Source organism: Anolis sagrei, chromosome 10 (assembly GCF_037176765.1).
Source record: "Anolis sagrei isolate rAnoSag1 chromosome 10, rAnoSag1.mat, whole genome shotgun sequence".
Taxonomy (NCBI): domain Eukaryota; kingdom Metazoa; phylum Chordata; class Lepidosauria; order Squamata; family Dactyloidae; genus Anolis; species Anolis sagrei.
This window is the reverse complement of record NC_090030.1, coordinates 23,133,071-23,160,048: the sequence shown is the minus strand read 5'-3', so window position 1 is coordinate 23,160,048 and position 26,978 is coordinate 23,133,071. Positions and strand designations below refer to the sequence as shown.

Below are 26,978 nucleotides of genomic sequence, written 5' to 3'. Positions count from 1 at the left end.
AAGGAATTGGGAGAACGAAGCACACCCACCGCAAAGGTGAGGAGGGAGGGACGGGCCGCCTTCCCACTGAGGGTCGCTCGCCCTCTCGCTCGCTTGCTCAGCCGGCGCCTTCCCCGCCCTCTCCTCCTCGGGAGAACGAAGCACACCCACCGCAAAGGTGAGGAAGGAGGGACGGGCCACCTTCCCGCTGAGGGTCGCTCGCCCTCTCGCTCGCTCGCTTGCTCAGCCGGTGCCTTCCCCGCCCTCTCCTCCTCCTCCTCCTCCTCCTCCTCCTCCTCTTTCAGGCTCTGACTGGCTAAGGAGAGGAGAGAGAGGAGAGCTCCCAGCAAGCATCTAGCCAAGCCGCCATCTTACGTATTTCCGAAATGGACGGAAATACAAATTTTTTTGGCGCATGCGTTTTGATATTTAAAAACACTTCCGGGTTTAAAAATAAGTTTTGTAATCGTTTTGTAATTGCTAAAATTAACGAATATTTAACTAATTACAAAATTAACGAACGAAATCGCCCAGGCCTAGATTCCACTACACTCTCCAATGCCAGAAATACAGCTTAATGGTGTACCATTAGAAAATGTTGACCATTTCTGCTTGTGGGGTTGTTGCTGGAAATACTGAATAACAAAGAGGGAGAGAACTGGGTATCCCTCCTTGAGCTCATTGGAAGGACGGTGAGCTGCAAATTTGGTTATGGAGAATGTCGACTTGCCCGACTTCACTGTACCTTGTGTTGGTACCGGGGGTCAAAGGCGTGTTTGATCAGGAGGCTCTTCAGGATGCTGATGGCCAGGGAGCGGACCTCGTAGGTGTCCTGCAGGGCGAAGGACGCTTCCCGCAGAAGCAGGCCCACCAAAAAGTGGTGGCGACAGTATTCCTCGGACAAGCTGGACTCCAGGTTCGCATCTGACGCAGGGAGAAACAAACACAATGCGGAAGTGGTGTTCCCATTGCTCTGATTGGTTGAGCTTCTCTGACATCGCAGGACCTTCTTGGTGGAAAGATGCTGATTCACTGACTTTTGGACCCTATATATACCGTATATACTAGAGTATAAGCCGACCTGAATATAAGCCAAGGGACCTAATTTTACCACAAAAAACTGGAAAAACGTATTGACTCGAATATAAGTCGAGGGTGGGAAATGCATCAGCTACTGGTAATACAAAATAAATATAGATACCAATAAAATTACATTAATTGAGGAAACAGTTGGTTAAATGTTTTTCAATGTTTACATAAAACTGTAATTTAAAATAAGACTGACCAACTTTGATTAAACCATTATTCTAACCTTTTTCAGGGTCAATGTGCTTATGTATCCTTCCAATAATAATAAAGAAAGTAAAATAATAAATGTAATAATAATAATAATAATAAATAGAGTAAAATAAATGTAATAAAATAATAATAGAGTAAAATAACGCAAATGTAATAATGCCAATAATAGAGTAAAATAATAAATGTCACAACAATAATACCAAAGTAAAATAATAAATGTAATAATAATAAATAGAGTAAAATAAACGTAATAAAATAATAATAGAGTAAAATAATACAAATGTAATAAAACCAATAATAGAGAGAAATAATAAATGTAATCAAAATAATAGTAATAACAGAGTAAAATAATAAATAACTGACTTGAGTATAAGCCGAGGGCAGCTTTTTCAGCCTAAAAAAGGGGTTGAAAAACTAAGCTTATACTCGAGTATATACAGTAATCAATGTAATAAAAATAATACTAATAGCAAAGTAAAGTAATAAATAACCTTGACTTGAGTATAAGCCGAGGGGACTTTTTTCAGCCTAAAAAGGGGCTGAAAAACTAGGCTTATACTCGAGTAAATACAGTAAATGCTTTTGATTGTATAGCCGATTTAATTGCATGGAATTGATTGCATAGAGAGTTGGCTTGTATTAATACATGTGGTCTGAATGTTTACCGAAATTGTTCAAAGCAATAGTTGCATATGGTTGTAAAGTGGATCTACACTGTCGAATTAATGCACTTTGGCAGCACTTTAACTGCCATGGCTTCATGCTATGGGATCCTGAGATCTGTAGTTTTAAGGGGCATAGAAGGCATTGCAAAACTACCATAGCATAGAGCCAATGAAAGTGGTGCCAAACTGCATTAAGTCTACAATGTAGATCAGGCATGGGCAAACTTGGGTTCTCCAGGTGTTTTGGACTTTTGGAAACTCAGCCGCTTAAGGAAGGGGCCTGAGGCTCTTAGGAATTGTGGGAGTTGAAGTCCAAAACACCTGGAGGGCCCAAGTTGGCCCATGCCTGGTATAGATGCATCTGAAGGACATTGAGTCAACTAGATGCCATTTATGGAAAGCAAAGGCTTGCAGATGTCCTTGCGCCGAAAGCAGAAAGCGGCCGATAAAAGATGTTAGATGATCCATGGAGCAAATCTAATATATGTTTTTAGTAAGGGAAAAGGCATTGGGTGCCGCGAACGAATCGATCTGTTGAGGAAGGAAGGATGCGTTGCATTCAATTGAAGCTTATTGGGTGCAGAAATGAACCAATCAGATGTTGCAATTGATTGGGAGTGAAGCTAATTTTTGACGTTGCCGTTGAGACTAATATCCCATGCCCGACCTACCTACGGAAGTGAACCGTTCCAGAGCCAAGAAAAAGAAATCTAATTAGCGGGCGAAAAAGGGAAACAAAAATCACACAGATATATAAACCCAATTTTCCTAGTTTTCAACAGACCTCACAACCTCTGCCTGCCATAGATGTGGGTGAAATGTCAGGAGAGAATGCTTCTGGAAAATGTATTGTCGAAGGCTTTCATGGCCGGAATCACTGGGTTGTTGTAGGTTTTTTCGGGCTATATGGCCATGTTCTAGAGGCATTCTCTCCTGACGTTTTGCCTGCCTGCATCTATGGCAAGCATCCTCAGAGGTAGTGAGGTCTGTTGGAACTAGGATATAGACATATTATCTGTGGAATGACCAGGGTGGGACAAAGAACTCTTGTCTGTTGGAGCTAGGTGTGAATGTTTCAACTGACCACCTTGATTAGCATTTGATGGCGTGGCAGTTGTTTGGTGTGGCTTGTTGGTGCCTGGGGCAATCTTTTGTTGAGAGGTGATTAGATGTCCCTGAACACAGCAGCCAAACACAAATCATGGAACATGAAAGGCACTGCAGACTACTTCTTTTTTTTTTTTTGAAATAATTTTTATTGATTTATCACCATTACTACATTTGTTATACATTTGTTATCACTGCAGACTACTTCAACCAGAAAAGTAAGCCACAGCAGAGCAGCCGATGAACCAACCTGGACACAGCATATTATTTGAGAACACAGAAATGCTGGACCACTCCAACAACCACCAGGTCAGGCTACACAGAGAAGCCATTGAAATCCACAAGCATGTGGACAATTTCAACAGAAAGGAGGAAAGCATGAAAATGAACAAAATCTGGCTACCAGTATTAAAAAAACTCTAAAATTACAACAGCAAAACAACAGAGAGGAAGCAATCAGGGATGTCTAATCACCGCTCAACAAAAGATTGCCCCAGGCACTGCCAGGCCATCAAATGCTAATCAAGGTGGGCTCGGCCTCATGTAAGCCGCACCGAGTCCCTTGGGGAGATGGTAGCGGGGTATAAATAAAGTATTATTATTATTATTAAGGTGGTCAGTTGAAACATTCACACCTAGCTCCAATGGACAAGAGTTCTTTGTCCCACCCTGGACATTCCACAGATATATAAACCCATTTTCCTAGTTCCAACAGACCTCACTACCTCTGAGGATGCTTGTGAAACATCAGGAGAGAATGCCTCTACAACATGGTCGTATAGCCCCAAAAAACCTACAACAACCTAATGCTTCTGGAACATGGCTAGACATCCTGGAAAACTCACAACAAACCAATAATAATAATAATAATAATAATAATAATAATAATAGCACGGCACCACCACAGATAAAGAGGCTTCAAACTGCATCAAGTTTGCTTAAAGTAGATGCACCCACAAGAGGCTTGGAAGATATTGTCAGCCCCTAAAATAGACCCACTAAAATCAACACGATTTATGATGCTTTGTTATTCTAGCCATATAACTTTAAGGTTTCTTTAGCATCAATATTTGGGTATCTAGGAGCTGATACGTCAGTCTGCTAGGTTTAGTAATGCTTCCAATAGTAGTAGAGCAAAACATTAGGAACACAAGCATCCAGAAACCTACCTTGGACCCTCTGGAGCTTGGGTTTGGCAAAAGTCATGGGCAAATTGAGCGGGATGTAATGCTCATGGTTGCAAATGGTCTGCAGGAATTCAAATTTGTACTCCACCAACAACTGGATGCAAAAGAAGGAGAAAGACACAGACAGTGTTTACGGATAGCAATAGATTCCACAAATGGAAGGAGATGGCATTAAAATACCAAAGCCTGAGCCATCCATGACCTTGTATTATTGACAGAAAGGCAATGAAGGAAGCTGATGGAAAGGAATACACATAAAGCAGTGGTTCTCAACCTTCCTAATGCCACGACCCCTTAATACAGTTCCTCAAGTTGTGGTGAACCACAACCATAACATTATTTCCGTTGCTTCTTCATAACTGTAATTTTGCTACTATTATGAACTATAATATAAAGATCTGATATGCAGGATGTATTTTAATTCACTGGACCAAATTTGGCAAAAAAAAAAAAAAACCCCAATATGCCCAGATTTGAATACTGGTGAGGTTGGGACGGATTGATTTTGTCATTTGGGAGTTGTAGTTACTGGGATTTATAGTTCACCTAAAATCATTGAGCATTCTGAACTCCAACAATGATGGAATAGAACAGTGTTTCTCAACCTGGAGATCGGGACCCCTGATGGGGTCGCGAAAGAGTGTCAGAGGGCTCGCCAAAGACCATCAGAAAACACAGTATTTTCTGATGGTCATGGAGATTCCATGTGGGAAGTTTGAGCCAATTCTATTGATGGTGGAGTTCAGAATGTTCTTTGATTGTAATGAACTATAAATCCCAGCAACTACAACTCCCAAAAGTCACGGTCTTTTTTCCCCAGGCTCCACAAGTGTTCACATTTGCACATATTGAGTATTTGTGCCAAGTTTGGTCCAGATCCACCATTGCGTGAGTCCACAGTGCTCTCTGGATATAGGTGAACTACAACTCCCAAACTCAAGGCCAATACCCACCAAACCCTTCCAGTGTTTTCCGTTGGTCATGGGAGTTCTGTGCAAATTAGGTTCAAATCCATTGCTGGTGTAGTTCAGAATGCTCTTTGATTATAGGTGAACTATAAATCCCAGCAACTACAACTCCAAAATTACAAAATCAATCCTTCCCCAACCCCATAGCATTTACATGTGGGTGCATTGGGTATTTGTGCCCAGTTTGGTCCAGTGAATGAAAATACATCTTGTATATCTGATATTTACATTATGATTTATAACAGTAGGAAAATGACTGTATGAAGTAGCAACAAAAACAATGTTATGGTTGGGGGTCACCACAACATGAGGGACTGGATTAAAATTGGAAAGGTTTCGTGGGCATTGACCTTGAGTTTTGGAGTTGTAGTTCACCTACATCCAGAGAGCACTGTGGACTCAAACAATAATGGATCTGCACCAAACTTGGCACAAATATTCAATATGACTAAATGTGAACATTGATGGAATTTGGGGAAAATAGACCTTGACATTTGGGAGTTGTAGTTGCTAGGATTTATAGTCCACCTACAATCAAAGAGCATTCTAAACTCCAACAATGATGGAATAGAACCAAACTTGGCACACAGAAGTCCCATGACTAACAAAAAACACTGGAAGGGTTTGGTGGGCACTGACCTTGAGTTTTGGAGTTGTAGTTTACCTACATCCAGAGAGCACTGTGGACTCAAACAATAATGGATCTCCACCAAACTTGGCACAAATACTCAATATGCCCAAATGTGAACATTGATGGAGTTTGGGGAAAATAGACCTTGACATTTGGGAGTTGTAGTTGCTGGTATTTATAGTTCGCCTACAATCAAAGAGCATTCTGAATCCCACCAATGATAGAATTGGGCCAAACTTCCCACATGGAACCCTCATGACCAACAGAAAATACTGATAGTCTCTGGCTACCCTTCTGACACCTCCTTTCGCTCCCCCCCCCCCCCCCCCCAGATGTCCCGACCTCCCAGTTGAGAAACGCTGTCATAGAGTCTCAACCAATTCAACATAATTTGTGGCAACCACAAAAACAAAGTTTCTGGAGTACAGTAACTATTTTCAAAGTAAATACCACACAAGTGTGGTGGAGGCTCCTTCTTTGGAAGCTTTTAAACAGAGGCTGGATGACCATCTGTCAGGGGTGATTTGAATGCAATATTCCTGCTTCTTGGCAGGGGGTTGGACTGGATGGCCCATAAGGTCTCTTCCAACTCTTTGATTCTATGATTCTATGACAATTAAATTTAGTTACATAGCGTAATCCACATTGATTCTGTATCTGAAGCCCAACGTTTATCAGTCAGAGGCTCACCTTTGGGTCTTTGGGGCTGAATCCCGAAATGTAGTCATTGATCAAGTTGAAGATAAAGCCTCGGTCCATGAAGGTCAGGCAGCGCTGCAACAAGCATTAACACACCAACATTAAATAGGGCAAAGTCACAAGACAAGACTGGTCGGATCCATGATCCCATTCTTGCATATACTGCAATCCCTTTTATGGAAAATATGGCATCTTCTCCTGCAAGGAGCTCCCAGATCCCTAGTTGTGCTCCTTCAAGTTATTTCCCACTTAGAGCAACCCTTAAGGCCAAATGATTAAAGCAGGGAATTCTCTGGCATGTGCTGCCATTGCCTGACCCTGAGGCTGAGAGAGTGTGACTCGCCCAATGTTTCCATGGCTGAGTTTGGATTCAAATCTGGGACTCATTAATGAAGTTAAACTGCATTCTGTAACTGGATTATACGATAATGTAGATGAGTCCCTAGTCTCAAGAGTCGTAATCCAATTCTGAAAATATGATATGTGGCCTTTATAGACCAATGCTTATCCAATGAGCTCAAAGTATTATTATTTGGTTGCTGTGAGTTTTCCGGGCTGTATGGTCATGTTCCAGAAGAATTCTCTCCTGACATTTCACCCACATCTACAGCAGGCATCCTCAAAGGTTGTGGGGTCTGTTGGAAACTAGGCAAGTGGGGTTTATATATCTGTGGCATGTCCAAGGTCAGGCCTGTAGCCAGCCAAGGGGGCGCTTGAGGGGCTTGAGCCCCCCCCCCGAAATTCTCAGGGTGGTCCACAGGAGACATTATTTAAACTGTTATGTTTATTCATATCATGATCTGATCACCATGCTCAATATATCACATATGCATGGGGATATTGGATCCTGAGCCCCCCCCCCCCAAATCAAACTCAGCCCACCCCCCCACCCGCCAAATCAAAATCCTGGCTACGGGCCTGTCCAGGGTGGGAGAAATAACTCTTGTTTACTTGAGGCAAGTGTGAATGTTGCAATTGGCCACCTTGATTAGCATTTAATGGCCTTGTAGCTTCAAAGCCTGCTGATTGCTTGCCTAGTTTCCAACAGACCTCACAACCTCTGAGGATGCCTGCCATAGATGTGGGTGAAAAATCAGAAGAGAATGCTTCTGGAACATGGTCGTACAGCCCAGAAAACTGCCGTTCAGCAGTGGAACTCTCTGCCCCGGAGTGTGGTGGAGGCTCCTTCTTTGGAAGCTTTTAAACAGAGCCTGGATGGCCATCTGTCAGGGGTGCTTTGAATGCAATATTCCTGCTTCTTGGCAGGGGGTTGGACTGGATGGCCCATGAGGTCTCTTCCAACTCTATGATTCTATGAAAATTCACAACAACCCAGTGATTCCACCCATGAAAGCCCTTGACAACACAGTATTATTATTGTTATTGTTATTATTATTATTATTATTATTATTATTATTTTACAATCTAACAGTAAAAAAACATTATTATTAATATTATTATACAATCTAACAGAAAATAAACATTATTATTATTATTATTATTATTATTACTATTATTATTATTATGTGTTTTGATCCAGACCCAACAAGGCTCACAACCTTAAAAACCACCCAACTATAACAACAGAAAATTATAACGAGGTTTGGCACCACTCGAACTACCATGAATCAATGCTACGGGGTCCTGGGATTTCTAGTTTTGCAAGGTCTTGAGCCTCCTGGGTCAAAGAGGGCAAATTACACAAATCAGGATCTTGTAGCATTGGTTCGTGGCAGTTCAAGGGCTGCCAAACCTCATCAATTCGATAGTGTGGATACACATTTAGTGGATTAAATAAATAAATAAATAAATAATGGGTACTGAAAGCGACGAAAAAACCTGCCCACCTTGAGGAAACTGGCCAAGCTGAAATTGACGTTTCTGGACTCCTCTGGGATTTCGCTGTAGCGGATGTTGACATGAGGAATGATGGCGAGGAGAAGCGAATGCAAAGCATGGTTGTAAGATTCGGGGAAGCGCTGAGCCCTGGGGAGCTGAAGGAGAATTATTATTATTATTATTATTATTATTATTATTATTATTATACAATGCAGCACGTTTATTGGTTATAAATGTCATTTCCTAATTGGCTCTATCATAGAAACATGAAATTAGTTTATTAAACTGCACAAACTTTGATTTTGTAGAACACCCTACTAGAGCATATTTTGTTCTACTTCAGTGTTACTCAACCTGGGGGTCACGGAGTAGTCAGAGGAGTTGCCAAAGACCATCAGAAAACACAGTACTTTCTGTTGGTCATGGGGGTTCTGTGTGGGAAGTTTGGCCCAATTCTATCGTTGGTGGGGTTCAGAACACTCCTTGATTGTAGGTTAACTAGAAATCCCAGCAACTACAACTCCCAAATGTCAAGGTCTATTTTTCCCAAACTCCACCAGTGTTCAGATTTGGGCATCTTGAGTATTCGTATCAAGTTTGGCTTCAAAATACAAGAAAGGAGATTCCATCTGAACATTAGGAAGAACTTCCTGACTGTGAGAGCTGTTCAGCAGTGGAACTCTCTGCCCCGGCGTGTGGTAGAGGCAGGGGCGGCTCAACCCATTATGCAAAGTAAACATTTGCAGTATAGTTGATTTTGCCCAGGGGCGCTCTTGAGGCGCTCTTGGGGGAAAAATAGACGTTGACATATGCGAGTTGTAGTTACTGGGATGTATAGTTCACCTACATTCAAAGAGCATTCTGATCTCCACCAATGATGGAATTGAACCAAATATGGCACACAGAACTCCCACGACGAACAGAAAATATATATCAGTGATTAGTTGGGGGGGGGGGGGGTGGCAAAATACTGTTTGCTTACCGTTGAAAATTACCTAGGGCCACCTCTGGGTAGAAGCTCCTTCTTTGGAAGCTTTTAAACAGAGGCTGGATGGCCATCTGTCAGGGTGCTTTGAATGCAATTTTCCCGCTTCTTGGCAGGGGGTTGGACTCGATGGCCTATGAGGTCTCTTCCAACTCTGTGATCCTAAGTTTGGTCCAGATCTACCATTGCTTATGTCCACAGTGCTCTCTGGATGTAGGTGAACTAAAACTCCCAAACTCAAGGTCAATGACCACCAAACCCTTCCAGTTTTTTATTTTGGTCATGAGAGTTCTGTGGGCCAAGTTTTGTTCAATTACATCATTTTTGGGGATCAGAATGCTCTTTGATTGTAGGTGAACTAAAATTCCCAGCAACTATATCTCCCAAATGACAAAATCAATCCCCCTCACAAGTCCACCAGTATTCGAATTTGGGCGTATCAGGTATTTGTGTTAAATTTTGTTCCAGTGAATGTAAATACATCCTGCATATCAGATATTTACATTACCATTCACAACAGTACAAAATTACAGTTATGAAAAAGCAACGAAAATAATGTTATGGTTGGGGGTCACCACAACATGCGGAACTGTATTAAGGGGTCGCGGCATTGAGAAGGTTGAGAAACACTGGCCTAGAGTCTCAAACCAATTCAAGAGAGTTTGTGGCAGCCGCAAAAATGAACTTCCTGGAGTAGAACAACTACTTCCAAAGTAAGGGTTGCACAATTACACAGGAAATAGCACTTTCAAACCAGAAACATTTTTTTCAAGTTTTGTTACATAGTGTTATTTTCGTCACTTTGGACTGTGCTCTGACCTACGAGAAGCACTGCCTGAATATCAAGCAAAAAGTGGGTGCTAGAAACAATATCATACGAAAGCTGACTGGCACAACCTGGGGATCACAACCAGACACAGTGAAGACATCTGCCCTTGCGCTAGTGGGAAAGAATCCCACTGGAGCATTGCAGCGCACCCAAATACCTGGGAGTCACTCTGGACTGTGCCCTGACCTACGAGAAGCACTGCCTGAATATCAAGCAAAAAGTGGGTGCTAGAAACAATATCATACGAAAGCTGACTGGCACAACCCTGGGGATCACAACTAGACACAGTGAAGACATCTGCCCTTGCGCTATGCTACTCTGCTGCTGAGTATGCATGTCCAGTATGGAACACATCTCACCATGCTAAAACAGTAGATGTAGCTCTTAATGGGACATGCTGCATTATCACGGGGTGTCTGTGCCCCACACCACTGGAGAAATTACACTGCTTAGCTGGTATTGCACCACCTGACATCCGCCGGGAAGTAGCAGCCAATTGTGAAAGGACCAAGGCAGTGACATCTCCAGCTCATCCCCTGTTTGGGTATCAGCCAGCATGTCAACAACTTGAATCAAGAAATAGTTTTCTAAGATCTACAGAGACACTCGCTGGAACACCTCAGCAAGCAAGAGTCCAAAAGTGGCAGGCTCAAACCCAGAACCTCAATCAATGGCTGATACCAAATGAGAGACTCCCCCCTGGGCACACAGAAGACTAGGCGACTTGGAAGGCACTGAACAGACTGCGCTCTGGCACCACGAGATGCAGAGCCAACCTTAAGAAATGAGGACACAAAGTGGAATCCACGACATACGAGTGTGGAGAAGAGCAAACTATAGACCGCCTGCTGCAATGCAACCTGAGCCCTGCCACATGCACAATGGAGGACCTCCTTGCGGCAACACCAGAGGCACTCCAAGTGGCCAGATACTGGTCAAAGGACATCTAATCAACTACCAAGCTTGCAAACTTTGTTTGTTTGTTTGCTAAAAATGCAATGCAACTCTTTGGTTGCTCCTGACACAATAAATAAATAAATAAATAGTTAAAGGAGACTCAAAAGCGTGAACACAATTCACTGAGCTCACACAGGGACAAGACTTGTGTTTTTGCAGCACTTCTCTCCTTTACCTTGATCTTGTTCTCCTCCAGCAGGTACATGGCCATGGACTTGGCCAGCGCTTCGAAGAAAAACCAGGAATACTAGAAGAGACCGGCAAAAGACAAGTCATGTGCCGAAACAAAGCTTTGCAAACCTTTCATGTTGGTGACCCGCTTTTAAGACAGACCTCCTTCTGCAAGACAGTCATTCAGTTTTTCTAGCAAACGGGGGGTTAAACCATCCTCTTATAAGTGTTTCATGATCAGATTATTAAAAGGATCGGGCATGGGATAGTGCAAAACAGCATAGCATAGGGCCGGGGATTGGAAGAAGTGCAGAGACAAAATACTATCTGGCAAACTTTTAAAATATATCTATCTATATCTATTTGTTGTTCATTCGTTCAGTCGTCTCCGACTCTTCGTGACCTCATGGACCAGCCCACGCCAGAGCTCCCTGTCGGCCGTCACCACCCCCAGCTACTTCAAGGTCAGTGCAGTCACTTCAAGGATGCCATCCATCCATCTTGCCCTTGGTCGGCCCCTCTTCCTTTTGCCTTCCACTTTCCCCAGCATCATTGTCTTCTCTAGGCTTTCCTGTCTCCTCATGATGTGGTCAAAGTACTTCAACTTTGTCTCTAGTATCCTTCCCTCCAATGAGCAGTCGGGCTTTATTTCCTGGAGGATGGACTGGTTCGTGCCCAAGCTACCTATCTGACCGCATCTCTGCCTATGAACCCACCAGGACTTTGAGATCTTCCAGGGAGACCCTGCTCTCAATCCCGCCTACTTCTCAAGCTCGGCTGGCGGGGACGAGAGATAAGGCCTTCTCAGTGGTGGCTCCTCGGCTGTGGAACGCCCTTCCTATGGACATTAGACTAGCACCATCTCTAATGGTATTCCACAAAAAAGTGAAGACCTGGCTGTTTGAGCAGGCGTTCCAATAATTAGTGCAATGATTGGTTAATGAACACTGGAATGGAACAATGGATGACGAATCTGGAACATGTTTTTGATGACGAGACGACAGTGAATGGGTATTGTAGTAACTGTTATTAATTGTGTAATGTGTTAGATTGTTAACTGTTTCTATACTGTAGCACTGAATTTTTGCTGTTCGTATTTGTTGTGAACCGCTGTGTCACCTTCGGGCTGAGAACAGCGGTATATAAGTAAGGTAAATAAATAAATAACCCAATACGTAAAGGTTTCCCCCTGACATTAAGTCCAGTCATGTCCGACTCTGGGGGTTGGGTGCTCATCTCCACTTCTAAGCTGAAGAGCCGGCATTGTCAACAGACACCTCCAAGGTCATGTGGCTGGCATGACTGCATGGAGCGCCATTACCTTCCCGCCGGAGTAGTACCTATTGATCTACTCACATTTGAATGGTTTCAACTGCTAGGTTGGCAGAAGCTGGGACTAACGGCGGGAGCTCACACTACTCCCCGGATTCAAACCTGCGGCCTTTTGGTCAGCAAGTTGCTAACCCAATAAAATGATTCAAACTGAAATAATAGATTCAAGACTCCATGCAGCCCTATTTGGATTGACATTAAGATGGAGAATACTCCTCTTTTTGTTCTGCCTGACCTTCAGCATCTTATTGATGGCCAAGAAATCTGCCGACTGCTTGAGGATCAGGGCCATTGAGACGGACAAAATCCCGTGGGTCGTCTTGTTTTGGGGTGCCGAGGGCTTCTCGGGTCGAAAGCAATACTGCGAAATAAAGAAGGAGGGAGACACATGTTCCATCATCCATAGACAGGTGAATAAGGTGTCTTTTCTGGGTAGAAAGAAGAGGACTTTCAATGAGATCCCCATCCTTTCCACTAACCTTGATGAACGACCGCAAGTCATGGTCCAGGCCTTCTTCGTGGCATCTGGAGACAATGTGCAGGATCACCCTGGGAAGCAAGAAGAGTGGGATATGTCACATTATTTTATTATTGTATCTTCAATAATAATCTCCTAAGAAAAGCCCTTTATAGAGATTGTACTTTATTATTATATATTCAAGAATTTCCTCATAAGAAAAGCCCTATATAAGGATTGTACTTGGATAGTTTTGTTATTATATCTATATAAATAAAAATGTAATGTTCGTTTGTGGGATTAACAGAACTCAAAAACCACTGGACGAATTGACACCAAATTTGGACACAAGACACCTGTCAGGCCAACGAGTGACCATCACCCATAAAAACACTGAAAAACACAGCAGAAGATACTTAAAAAGCCAAATAATAAAAAAATACATTACAACGCGTGCACAAAACCACATATATATACATATACACAAATATATAGACACACAAAACACATGTTCACAGACTGGGCCACAGCAACGCGTGGCAGGGGTTGATTTTGTCATTTGGGAGTTGCAGTTGCTGGGATTTATAGTTCACCTACAATCGAAGAGCATTCTTGTTGAGATTAATTTCACAATTCAGCAGATCAGTTGCACAACTTCAGCGCTTTCCAGTAGCTTCTTCCTACACAGTATTTTCAGTCAACTGCTCCCACAAACTGCAGTCACTCCGGAACTCTTTTACAGACACTTGAGCACATGCCCGGCCATTGTCAGTTTTACCATTGTCTTTCCCCCAGTCTAGATGACATTACAAACTTACCACAGCACAGTTATAACTTGTCTTAGCAGACAGGTTCTTTTAATAAATTACACAGAGCCTTCGGCAAACAGCATCACAGCACAAGGAGAGAGAATACACTGTACATGACTTCCTTATATACAATTCCATACAATTACACATAGCAATCTCTGATTGGTTCCCAACTCATTAACTTAACTCAGGATTACATCATTCACAATCACCTGGACTAGGCCAGAACACATTCCACAAATGAAGTTCTATATACAGTTAATGCATGACTCAGTATTTCCAATAGAAGCCTATTAGCAGTGCATGACTCAGCTATATTACATTACAATACATTGTAAAACCCGACAATTCTGAACTTCACTAATGATGGAATTGAACCAAACGTGGCACACAGGATTTCCAAGACCAACAGAAAACACTAGAAGGGTTTGGTGGGCATTGACCTTGAGTTTGGGAGTTATAGTTTACCTACACCCAGAGAGCACTGTGGACTCAAACAATGATGGATCTGGACCAAACTTGCCATGAATACTCCATATGCCAAAATACGAACACAGATGGAGTTTGGGGGAAATAGACCTTGACATTTGGGAGTTGCAGTTGCTGGGATTTATAGTTCGCCTACGATCAAAGACCATTTTGAACCCCACCAACAATAGAATTGGGCCAAACTTCCCATACAGAACTCCCATGACCAACAGAAAATACTGTTTTCTGATGGACTTTGGCGACTCCTTTGACACCCCCTCACGACCCCTCCAGGGGTCCCGACCCCCAGGTTGAGAAACTCTGTCCGAGATAGACAGTATAAAATGATTTCCTATTTCCTCTGATGAGACCAGACTTCAGTCATCAGTACGGTATTAGAGAGGTGTGTCTTTACTGATAACAAAAGACTGTAATCGCCATCTTGCCGGAGCAGACGTCCTTGCTTTGTGCCGTGTTAGTCTTTGTATATATAATGTAAATAAAGCTAATTACTTTATGCCTGCAATCCATACAAGTTTTATTACCGATCCCACCTGACGATTAATCTGGACCAAACTTGGCAAACAATCCCAACGTTCCCAACTTCAAACACTGGCGGCGTTTGGGGGAGATTGACTCTAGATCAGTGGTTCTCAACCTGGGATCCCCAGATGTTTTTGGCCTACAACTCCCAGAAATCCCAGCCAGTTTACCAGCTGTTAGGATTTCTGGGAGTTGAAGGCCAAAAACATCTGGGGACCCCAGGTTGAGAACCACGTTGGGAGTGTTTGCCAAGTTTGGTCCAAATTAATCGTCAGGTGGGTTCAGAGTTTGTCGCTGCGGTAATAGATGTTGTGAGTTGTAGTTCACCCACATCCAAAGAGCACTGTGAACCCCTCTGGTGACAGATCAAGACCAAACCTGGCACGCAGACCCCACATGACCAACTTTAAATACTGGCAAAGTTTGGAGGCAATGATGGAGGATGATGGGAGTTGTAGTTTACTCACAACCTTGTTTTTTTTTTCCAAATTGAACCATTCAAAATATTCCATAACCCAATGACAACTTATAATATTTTTGATTATGAATTCCCTAACCTGGGCATTACTGGATAGCTAAGCTGGTTATTAATAATTAAGAAAGGCATTAGATCAGTTCAACAACCAACATACATGGTGCAGTTGACAGCAACGTCTTCCTCTTGGGCCTGGTGGGTGAGGACTCGGAAGAGCTGGGTGAGAATCACCGGCAAAAACTGGACCATGACCTGGATCTCCATGGCATGCAAGCACTGGAACAGACAGGGACAACAGAACCCATGTGGAGCGTGATACAAATGATACAAAAAAGGGATAGCTAATCTCTATCCTCCAAAAAACTTAGAGGATATTCTGAGTGATTACGACTTCATCCCAACCATCATAAACTTTCCAGTCAAATACAGCATAATACATTAATTTGGTTTTACAGAAATCCTTTGTTTCTCCAAATTCTATTTTTGCAATGTAGATTGAAACTAAGGGGTTGACATGGTTGAATCTTGCACAGTTTTACCATTTCCTAGAGCAGGGGTCCTCAAACTTTTTAAACAGAGGGCCAGGTCACAGTCCCTCAAACTATTGGAGGGCTGGGTTATAATTTGAAAAAAAGATGAATGAATTCCTATGCACACTGCACATATCTTATTTGTAGTGCAAAAAACACTTTAAAACAATACAATAATTAACATGAAGAACAATTTCAACAAATATAAAATTATTAGTATTTCACTGGGAAGTGTGGGCCTGCTTTTGGCTGATGAGATAGGATTGGGTTGTTGTAGGTTTTTTTGGGCTATATGGCCATGTTCTAGAGGCATTCTCTCCTGATGTTTTGCCTGCATCTATGGCAAGCATCCTCAGAGGTAGTGAGGTCTGTTGGAACTAGGAAAAAGGGTTTATATATCTGTGGAAGGACCAGGGTGGGACAAAGGACTCTTGTCTGCTGGAGCTAGGTGGGAATGTTTCATTTGATTGCAGGGCAGTGCCTGGAGCAATCTTTTGTTGAGAGGTGATTAGATGTCCTTGTTTGTTTCCTCTCTGCTGTTTTGCTGTTGTAATTTTAGAGTTTTTTTAATACTGGTAGCCAGATTGTGTTCATTTTCATGGTTTCCTCCTTTCTGTTGAAATTGTCCACATGCTGGTGGATTTCAATGGCTTCTCTGTGTAGCCTGACATGGTGGTTGTGAGAGTGGTCCAGCATTTCTGTGTTCTCAAATAATATTCTGTGTCCAGGTTGGTTCATCAGGTGCTCTGCTCTGGTTGACATCTCTGGTTGAAGTAGTCTGCAGTGCAGCCCTTCATGTTCCTTGATTCGTGTCTGGGCAATGATGCTGCGTTTGGTGGTCCCTATGTAGACTTGTCCACAGCTGCATGGTATACGGTAGACTCCTGCAGAGGTGAGAGGATCCCTCTTGTCCTTTGCTGAACGTAGCATTTGTTGGATTTTCTTGGTGGGTCTGTAGATAGTTTGTATGTTATGTTTCCTCATCAGCTTCTCTATGCGGTCAGTGGTTCCCTTGATGTATGGCAATAACCCTTTTCCTCTGGGTGGATCTTTGTCTTTATTCATGTGGCTTGTTCTCAGTTGTCTTGCAGCTCTTCTGATGTCTGAGGTGGAGTCTCCATTGGCCTGGAGAGCCCAGTTGAGGTGGTTCAGTCCATCTTGGAGGAGGTGGGCTGCGCAGATTCTTTTTGCATGGTCTGCCAAGGCTTTAATGGTGCTTCTTTTTTGACTTGGGTGATGGTTGGGAGATAGGATTGTTATTGTTATGTGCTTTCAAGTCGTTTCAGACTTAGGTTGACCCTGAGCGAGGGCCGGGTAAATGACCTTGGAGGGCCGCATCTGGCCCCCGGGCCTTAGTTTGAGGACCCCTGTCCTAGAGAAACACTGGTGATAGATCGTTCAATGCTCTGAAAACTTTCTGGATTCAGCTCAATAAGACAGTGTTATTTTATACTTTTACCCTGGCATCAGGATTTATGATGATTTAAGCTAGTCTTATGACTTTATAAATGTTGCTGTTCACATTGACAGTATTAACATCATTGGGATAATAGCAATTGCCCCTTAAAGTATTAGAAGCCTTGAACGTAAAGCAGATGAAGAATGTCTAAATCCTTAGATATCATAAGCCGTCCCCAATGGCAAATGCATTTCATTTAGGTGGTCTATAAGGCTGCAAGGAGAGGCAAATAATAATAATAATAATAATAATAATAATAATAATAATGTGTCCCAAAAATAATGTTTCTCACTGGGTTTCTGCGAGTTTTCTGGGCTGTCTGGTCATGTTCCAGAAGCATTCCCTCTGACGTTTCGCCCACATCTATGGCAGGCATCCTCAGAGGTTATGGGGTCTGTTAGAAACTAAGCAAGTGAGGTTTATATATCTGTGGAATAATATCCAGAGTGAGAGAAAGAGCTCTTGTCTGCTTGAGGTAAGTGTGAATGCCTTAGTCACCTCTAGATTGGACTACTGTAATGCGCTCTACGTGGGGCTGCCCTTGAAAACGGCTCGGAAATTTCAGCTAGTCCAGCGGGCGGCAGCCAGTATGTTAACTGGTGCTCCTTACAGAGAGAGGTCAACCCTCCTGTTCAAGGAGCTCCATTGGCTGCCGTTCATTTTCCGGTCCCAATTCAAGGTGCAGGTGCTCACCTACAAAGCCCTAAACGGTTTGGGACCTGCCTACTTGCATTACCGCATCTCCGTTTATGAACCCACACACTCCCTCCGATCGTCTGGAGAGGCCCTGCTCACGATCCCACCTGTGTCGCAGGCGCGTTTGGTGGGGACGAGGGACAGGGCCTTCTCTGTGGTGGCCCCCTGACTCTGGAACTCTCTCCCCAAGGACATCAGACAAGCCCCAACGTTGGCAATCTTCAGGAAGAGCCAGAAGACCTGGCTGTTCCAGTGTGCCTTTCCAGAATAGGAAACTCCTGGCTCCAAGTCCCAAATGCACTTTGTTAGATTCAGGATTATCTGCACATTGCACCTACCTCCAAATACCTCTGCATATTACCTGTCAAGTTCAGCACTTTTAAATTTTGTCTATAACATTTGGCCCGGCCTTTAGGTTTTAATTGCGTAATGGTGTCATCGTTTTACTGTTTTATTGTTTTGCTTGATGTTTATTATTTGCTTATGAGTTTTATTATGTACTGTATGTTGTTGTTGTCAGTGGCCCTGGCCTTTGTAAGCCGCATCGAGTCCTTCGGGAGATTTTGCGGGGTATAAATAAAGATAATAATAATAATAATAATAATGTTGCAATTGACCACCTTGATTAGCATTTAATGGCCTTGCAGCTTCAATACCTTGCTGGTTGCTCCCTGGGGGAATCCCTTGTTGGGAGGTGTTAGCTGGCCCTGACTAATTCTTGTCTGGAATTCTCCTGTTGTTTGAATGTTCCTCTTTATTTACTGTCAGACTGCAGAGAGAAGCCATTGAAATCCACAAACATGTGTATAATTTCAACAAAAGGAGGAAACTCTGAAAATGAGCAAAATGGCTACCAGTACTAAACAAAACCCTAAAATCAGGACAGTAAATAAAGAGCAAGACTAAAAACAAGAGGGGAATTCCAGACAGGAAACAATCAAGGCCAGCTAACACCTCCCAACAAGGGATTCCCCCAGGGAGCAACCAGCAAGTTATTGAAGCTGCAGAGGCCATTAAATGCTAATCAAGGTGGCCAATGGCAACATTCACACTTGCCTCACAAAGACAAGAGTTCTTTCCCTCACCGTGGACATTCCACAGATATAAACCCCACTTGCCTAGTTTCCAACAGACCTCACAACCTCTGAGGATGCCTGCCACAGATGTGGGAGAAAAGTCAGGAGAGAATGCTTCTGGAACATGGCAGAAAACTCACAGCCCAGAAAACTCACAGCAACCCAGTGATTCCAGTCACGAAAACCTTCAACAACACAATGTTTCTCACCTTTAAATATTTGACAAGTTCCCCTGGGACTTCTTTGGCTCCTGTTTGGATTGTCTGGCAATACTGGAAGAAGTTATGGAGATGGAGATCCTGAAAGAAACAGACACTCAATGGATGAGACCTTCTTGTGGTTAATCATCTACTCCATTGTTATTTCCAAAGCTCTATATATCCAGCTCGATTGACATGGCTTCCATGTCAGTGGGGCACTGAATCCACTCTAGGTTTTAGCCGGAATTATTAAGTACTAAGTGACTGTTTTAGCCAAATTCAACTCCTTTTGTTTATGTTTTTGGATGAAAAATTGTCCCCCAAAAAGTGTCCTCCAAGGGCTTATGAAGCCCTTGGAGAAGGGGTTCATAAGCAGAACATAGGCCCAATCTACACTGCCATATAAAATTCAGATTATGAACTGGATTATATGGCAGTGTAGACTCATATAATTCAGGCTGGATATACACTGTCATATAATCAAAACAGATAATCCAGATTATCTGCTTTGAATCTGATTATATGAGTCTGTGCTGCCACAGAATACAGTTCAAAGCAGATAATAATAATAATAATAATAATAATAATAATAATATTTCCTACCCACCTCTCCTTGTGGCTCAAGGCGGATTACGACATCACTAAAACACACACAATAATCTAAAACATTCTACTAAAACACATATTAAAACATATTTCTGCTAAATACATATTACAATAGACAGAATAGAGATAAGACATATAATACACTGCCATATACAATCCGGATAACACTATGTAACACCTGGGTTATGAATGTCATTTCCTAAATGGTTCTTATCATAAAAACATGGGAAAAGTTTATGAAACTGCTAAAACTTCCTGCAGCACATTTTGCTCTAGTTTTTCAACAACTATGTCATCATCGAGTCTCAACCAATTCGATCTAGTTTGTGGCACCCACAAAAACAAAGTTTCTGGAGTAGAACAACTACTTCCAAAGTAAGGACTGCACAAGTAAACAGGAAATAACATTTTCAAACCAGGAATGGAAAAATCTTCAGATTTTATTACATAGTGTAATCTGGATTGTATATGGCAATGTAGATGAGGTCATAGAGAATGTAAGGGCTTCCGTTCATATTTTGCCCATAGATCTTTAAAGGAACTATCCAAGGTGCTGAATTCTCACCTCAAACTAGATTCAGCACTATGGAGAGTTCCTCACAAGGTAACACCTGGAATAGATTCTGTCTCTGTCAACCCATGAAACTAACGGCTGTTTGTTGGTATTTGGAGATAAATCGTGATTTGTTTAAGAAGTTGAAGTTGGGTTCTCCTCACCTGGGTGTAAATGGTGGACTCCATGTGGAGCTTGACCTTGAAGAGAGGCTTTGCCCCGTCGACCCACTTGATGTCAGCATTGGATTGCTGTCAAAGGAGACCAGAAAGAAAGAACTGTTTTGGGAATGCCATCGCTCTATCGAAGAGGGCTGAAACTTACAAAGCAAAGGTCACCAGTCAAAGGTGGAAAGGGTCTTAAATAACATGATTGAGAGCAGAGATTCTCAGGCACAATGGGTAGAATGAGAAAGATTCCCAAGAAATTGGTGATGGGTACGAAGGTGACCTATGATCAGCAGTTTCAGAGAAGCAGACAATGGTGGATTTAGCTGTGAAAAGTAGACACTGGAAACTAGTTAATGGACTTCCTAAAGGACTCCAAGTTAAGAATATCTGATCTGGATAATAATAATTGTTATTATTATTATTATTATTATTTTATTATAATTTATTTATTACTGGTCTCTCCTTACAGTTCAAGGCAGAGCACCACACAGGTAAAATATACCATTATACTAAAATATATTCCATAATAAACACATATTAAAACATATTTTACGCATATTAAAATATATAGAAATAAAGCACAATAAATATAGGTGAATTGAAAAATCATAGTTAAAAACTGACTGGGAAGGCCTGCTGCTTCATCCAGGAATCGTCCCCAAAACGACAAAACTAAATGCCATTACCTTTTCTATTTCTGGACTCTTTTGCTCCCGAATCTCTTGTTAAAATTAGTTTCATTATGGGCATCGGGTAAAATCATAGCTCGGGTTAAGATGTCACAACGAACCATGGTTTAAACAAACCAGGTTCCATAGTAAAGGTAAAGGTTTCCCCTGACATTAAGTCTAATCGTGTCCGACTCTGGAGGGTGGTGCTCATCTCCATTTCTAAGCTGAAGAGCCGACATTGTCTATAGACACCTCCAAGATCATGTGGTTGGCATGACTGCATGGAGCGCCATTACCTTTCCAAAGAAGCGGTACCTATGTATCTATTCACTTTTGCATGTTTTCGAACTGCTAGGTTGGCAGAAACTGGGCCTAACAGTGGGAGCTCACCCCACTCCCCAGATTTGAACCTCAAACGTTTTGGTCAGCAAGTTCAGCAGCTCAGCGGTGTAACCCGCTGCACTACCGGCGGGCCCAAATAAGCCTACATCAAACTATAAGTTGCAACTTGAGCTTACCAGGGCTACAAATCATGGTTTGTTTGCAGCGATGGGTTTGGATACACCAAAACCAACAAACCAGATTGCAATGGACCAAGACACAATGAATATCCTGAATATTTTCAAGCCTGGGTGCATTTGCATAGAATAATAAAATCCCAATAGTCCAAATGCTGAAGTAGAGAAGAATGAGTGGAGCAAAATTTTTTGATGCCATTAATGATTTCCCTCAGGTCTTCACTTCAATTTGGGTTGCACAGATGGGATCTTTGCATATTTTCGGAAAATGTATGCACGCCTTGGTGTGTTCATATCCATAAATCACAAACATTGCAAGGAATACCTGACATTCTTTGTTGACGAATTGTACACATTGTAGTTCTTGATATAACCACTGCATGAAAAATACGGAGCCAAGCCAAGGTAAACAGAAGTAACATGCATCCCACTGCCCTTAACGATATATATAATGCGCCGTCTCCTGCCACACGTTGCTGTGGCCCAGTCTGTGTATATGTGATTTGTGTGTATGTTATATGTGTATGTGTGTGTGTGTATTTCTATATATGTGCATATATGTGTGTTTGCGTATATATATGTGGTTATGCACATGCATTGTAATGTATTTTTTTGGCTTGTCATTTCTCTTCTGCTGTGTTTCTATAGGTGATGGTCACTCATTGGCCTGAGAGGTGCATTGTGTTCAAATTTGGTGTCAATTCGTCCAGTGGTTTTTGAGTTATGTTCATCCCACAAACGAACATGACATTTTTATTTATATAGACTAGCTGTCCCCTGCCACGCGTTGCTGTGGCCCACATGGGTGTTCTGTGTGGGAAGTTCAGCCCAATTCTATCGTTGGTGGGGTTCAGAATGCTCTGTGATTGAAGGTGGACTGTAAATCCCAGCAACTACAACTCCCAAATGTCAAGGTCTATTTTCCCCAAACACCACCAGTGTTTACATTTGAGCATATAGAGTATTCATGTAGAGTTTGGTCCAGATCCATCATTGTTTTAGTCCACAGTGATCTCTGGATGTAGGTGAACTACAACTCCAAAACCAAAGGACACTGCCCACCAAACCCTTCCAGTATTTTCTGTTGGTCATGGGAGAACTGTGTGCCAAATTTGCTTCAGTTCCATCATTGGTGGGGTTCAGAATGCTCTTTGATTGTCGGTGAACTATAAATCCCAGCAACTACAACTCCCAAATGACAAAATCAATGTTTTTGAGTGATGAACATACATTGGACTGTTAGGTGTCTTGTGTCCAAATTTGGTGTCAATTCGTCCAGTGGTTTTTGAGTTCTGTTAATCCCACAAACAAACATTACATTTTTATTTATATAGATATATGCCGTCTCCTGCCACGCGTTGCTGTGGCCCAGTCTGTGTGTATGTGTTTTGTGTGTGTATATATGTGTATATGTGTGTGTGTGTATTTCTGTATATGTGTATATGTGGTTTTGCACATGCATTGTAATGTATTTTTTGGCTTGTAATGTCTCTTCTGCTGTGTTTTCCAGTTTTTTTATGAGTGATGGTCACTTATTGGCCTGAGAGGTGTCTTGTGTCCAAATTTGGTGTCAATTCATCCAGTGGTTTTTGAGTTATGTTAATCCCACAAACAAACATTACATTTTTATTTATATAGATATATATCCCTCTGTCTCCTTGCCTTCCGTGCCTCGCTGTCCCCGACATTCAGGTATCCATTGGGCAGGTTGGCTGAAACAGGGAGGTGCTGCTCTGAGGTCAGGATCCGACCATCCTTCAGCAAGGGAAGCCAGGAAAAGCCCACTGAAAAGACAGCAATTTGCAAGGAAGGATGAGAACGCTTTTCGGATTATGGAAAGTACCCCATGTGATGAGGGCTAATTCAAAGTAACCCCAGATACTTCATCTAGGCAACAAAAATGCCAAATGTTGGCAAAAGGAACAACCCAGGAACAAAGATTGTGTTACATAGTGCAATCAAGATGCTTTCCTCTCTTTTGGATTCCCACCCAAACTCGAAGGAAAGAGGGCCTGGGTTCGAACTGCAATGGTACCTGTCGCCTCGACGGCGTCCTGCTTCTTTGCGGCCCCTTTTGTGTTGACTTCGCAGCTGACATGATAGAAGGTGAAAAGCAAATGATGCCTTGGATGGAGGTGGATGGGGAGCTCGGTTTTAATCTACAATGACAGCATGAGAGATGGGTGCGCCAGTTGCGTTTTGGGAATGCACTTTCAAAGCATCAAGGGCAAAGACCAATATTGCAATGGATTCATGAACACGGATCACCATCAGCGGACACAATTTTGTACATCCTTAAACTTATTTCCTGTTCAGTATTAGATCCAAAACAAATGGCCTTGGTTTTAGACTGGATCTGGACTGCCATATAATCCAATTTCTGAATCCAGATGATCTGCTTTGAACTGGATTATATGAGTCTACACTGCCATATAAATCAGTTTTTCTGCTTTAAACTGGATTATGTGAGTCTATGTTGCCATATAAATCCAGTTTTTGAAACCAAATGATTTGGTTTGAACTGGTTTATGTGAGTATACATTGCCATATTAATCCAATTTCTGAATCCAGATTATCTGCTTTGAACTGGATTATATGAGTATACACTGCCATATAATCCAGTTTTTGAAACGAGATGATCTGCTTTGAACTGGTTTATGTGAGTATACGTTGCCATATTAATCCTATTTCTGAATCCAGATGATCTACTTTGAATTGGATTATATGAGTCTACACTGCCATATAATCCAATTTCTGAATCTAGATGATCTGCTTTGAACTGGATTATATGAGTCTACACTGCCATATAATCCAGTTTTTGAAACCAGATGATCTGGTTTGAACTGGATTATGTGAGTATACGTTGCCATCTTAATCCAATTTCTGAATCCAGATGATCTACCGTATATTCCGGCATATAAGACGACTGGGCGTATAAGACGACCCCCAACTTTTCCAGTTAAAATATAGAGTTAAGACAACTGCCATGCATAAGACTACACCCGCGTATAAGACGACCCCTGACTTTTGAGAAGATTTTCTTGGGTTAAAAAGTAGTCTTATACGCCAGAATATACTGTACTTTGAATTGGATTATGTGAGTCTACACTGCCATATAATCCAGTTTTTGAATCCAGATGATCTGCTTTGACCTGGATTATAGGAGTCCACACTGCCATATAATCCATTTCAAAGCAGACAATCTGGATTCAGAAACTGGATTATAGGGCAGTGTAGATCCAACCTTAGTCATATTGCATTCTTATCTTATATCTCAATTATCATTTGCATATTACTTTCATATATTAAAATATTTACATATCCTCTCTCACACATACTATAAACAGCAATGGAATCCATTTAAAACCACATTAAAAAATAATGAGGGTTTATCCGAGCCAAGGGCAAACTTCGGCTCTCCAGGTATTTTGGACTTCAACTCCCATAATTCCTAAACTGCTAGGAAGTATGGGAGTTGAAGTCCAAAACACCTGGAGGGCCGAAGTTTGCCCATGGCAACACTGTAGAATTACAGCAATTTGCTTCCACTTTAATTGTTGTGGCTTCATCCAATTGAATGATGGGATTTGTAGTCTGGTGAGTCAGAAGAGTAATCTAATTAACAACGTATGAATCCAACGGATGACGCCATAGCCATTAAAGCGGAACCAAAGTGATACAGTTCTGCAGTGCCTAGAAAGTCCATTAGACCACTTAACAAGAGAAAAGAAGATGGTTCAATTGCAATTAAACCACAAATGAATACAGATTGGCATTAAAATATTGGCTTCGGGGAAGAATTGTGTTTTTACTTGGGACCAGAACAAATGCTATCTGCATCATGGCTGATTTTATTTATTATTTATTTATTTATTATTTGCATTTGTTAACCGCCACTCTCAGCCCGAAGGCGACTCGTGGCGGTGTACAAAACATAGAACATAAAGACAACAATTACAATAAATTCAGGGTCATAACACACATCTAACTAACACACAGCTAATTAAGCTAAAAATCCGCTTCGTCTTGTTTGGGTCACAATCAGTCTCGTAGTCATAGTCCATTCCAGTGGTCGTTCCAAAGCATAGCACTTAATTGAAGGCCTTTTCAAAGAGCCAGGTTTTCAGGCCCTTACGGAAGGCCATGAGAGAGGGCGCCTGTCTAATTTCAGCAGGGAGGGAGTTCCACAGCCGGGGGGCCACCACCGAGAAGGCCCGCTCTCTAGTCCCCGCCAAGCGTGCCTGTGAGGCAGGCGGGACCGAGAGAAGGGCCTCCCTGGATGATCTCAAGGTCCTCGTGGGCTGGTAGGCCGAGATGCGGTACTCAAGGTATTTTGGGCCGGAACCGTTTAGGGCTTTGTAGGTTAGCACCAGCACCTTGAATTGGGCCCGGTAGCTGATCGGCAGCCAGTGGAGCTGGGACAGCAAGGGCGTTGTGCGCTCCCTGCGTCCCGCTCCGGTTAACAACATGGCTGCCGCGCGCTGGACTAGCTGGAGCTTCCGGGCCGTCTTCAAGGGCAGCCCCACGTAGAGAGCGTTGCAGTAGTCGAGGCGGGATGTGACCAAAGCGTGTACCACCGTGGCCAAGTCAGACTTCCCAAGATACGGGCGCAGCTGGCGCACGAGCCGAAGCTGTGCAAATGCTCCCCTGGTCACCGCTGAAACCTGGGGATCCAGGCTCAGCGACGAGTCCAGGGTCACACCCAAGCTGCGAACCTGCGCCTTCAAGGGGAGTGCGACCCCGTCCAGCACAGGCTGTAACCCTATACCCTGTTCGGCCTTGCGACTGACCAGGAGTACCTCTGTCTTGTCTGGATTTAATTTCAGTTTGTTCGCCCTCATCCAGACCGTCACAGCGGCCAGGCACCGGTTCAGGACTTCGACAGCCTCCTTAGTAGCAGGTGGGAAGGAGTGACAGAGTTGGACGTCATCTGCGTACAGGTGACACCGCACCCCGAAACTCCGGATGATCTCACCCAGCGGCTTCATGTAGATGTTAAACAGCATGGGGGACAGTATGGAGCCCTGGGGAACACCACAGGTCAAAGGCTGTGGTGTTGAGCAGGAGTCCCCCAATAACACCTTCTGGGTACGACCCTC

The 26,978-nt window shown here is 42.7% G+C and overlaps 1 protein-coding gene across 3 annotated transcripts in view; it reads right to left on the bottom strand.

Moving 5' to 3' along the window:
- Nucleotides 1-26,978, bottom strand: part of DOCK11 (dedicator of cytokinesis 11) — a 155,433-nt gene that overhangs the window by 63,644 nt on the left and 64,811 nt on the right. For all 3 annotated transcript variants that reach the window (XM_067471638.1, XM_060756079.2, XM_067471637.1), the window contains exons 20-31: nucleotides 23,915-24,038; nucleotides 23,542-23,663; nucleotides 20,685-20,771; nucleotides 19,371-19,460; nucleotides 15,558-15,676; nucleotides 13,128-13,197; nucleotides 12,884-13,009; nucleotides 11,321-11,392; nucleotides 8,383-8,529; nucleotides 6,527-6,610; nucleotides 4,220-4,331; nucleotides 725-903 (exon numbers count right to left, since the gene is read on the bottom strand). In XM_067471638.1, coding sequence (XP_067327739.1) covers nucleotides 725-903; nucleotides 4,220-4,331; nucleotides 6,527-6,610; nucleotides 8,383-8,529; nucleotides 11,321-11,392; nucleotides 12,884-13,009; nucleotides 13,128-13,197; nucleotides 15,558-15,676; nucleotides 19,371-19,460; nucleotides 20,685-20,771; nucleotides 23,542-23,663; nucleotides 23,915-24,038 — 1,332 coding nt within the window. The remainder of the gene's footprint in view (nucleotides 1-724; nucleotides 904-4,219; nucleotides 4,332-6,526; nucleotides 6,611-8,382; nucleotides 8,530-11,320; nucleotides 11,393-12,883; nucleotides 13,010-13,127; nucleotides 13,198-15,557; nucleotides 15,677-19,370; nucleotides 19,461-20,684; nucleotides 20,772-23,541; nucleotides 23,664-23,914; nucleotides 24,039-26,978) is intronic.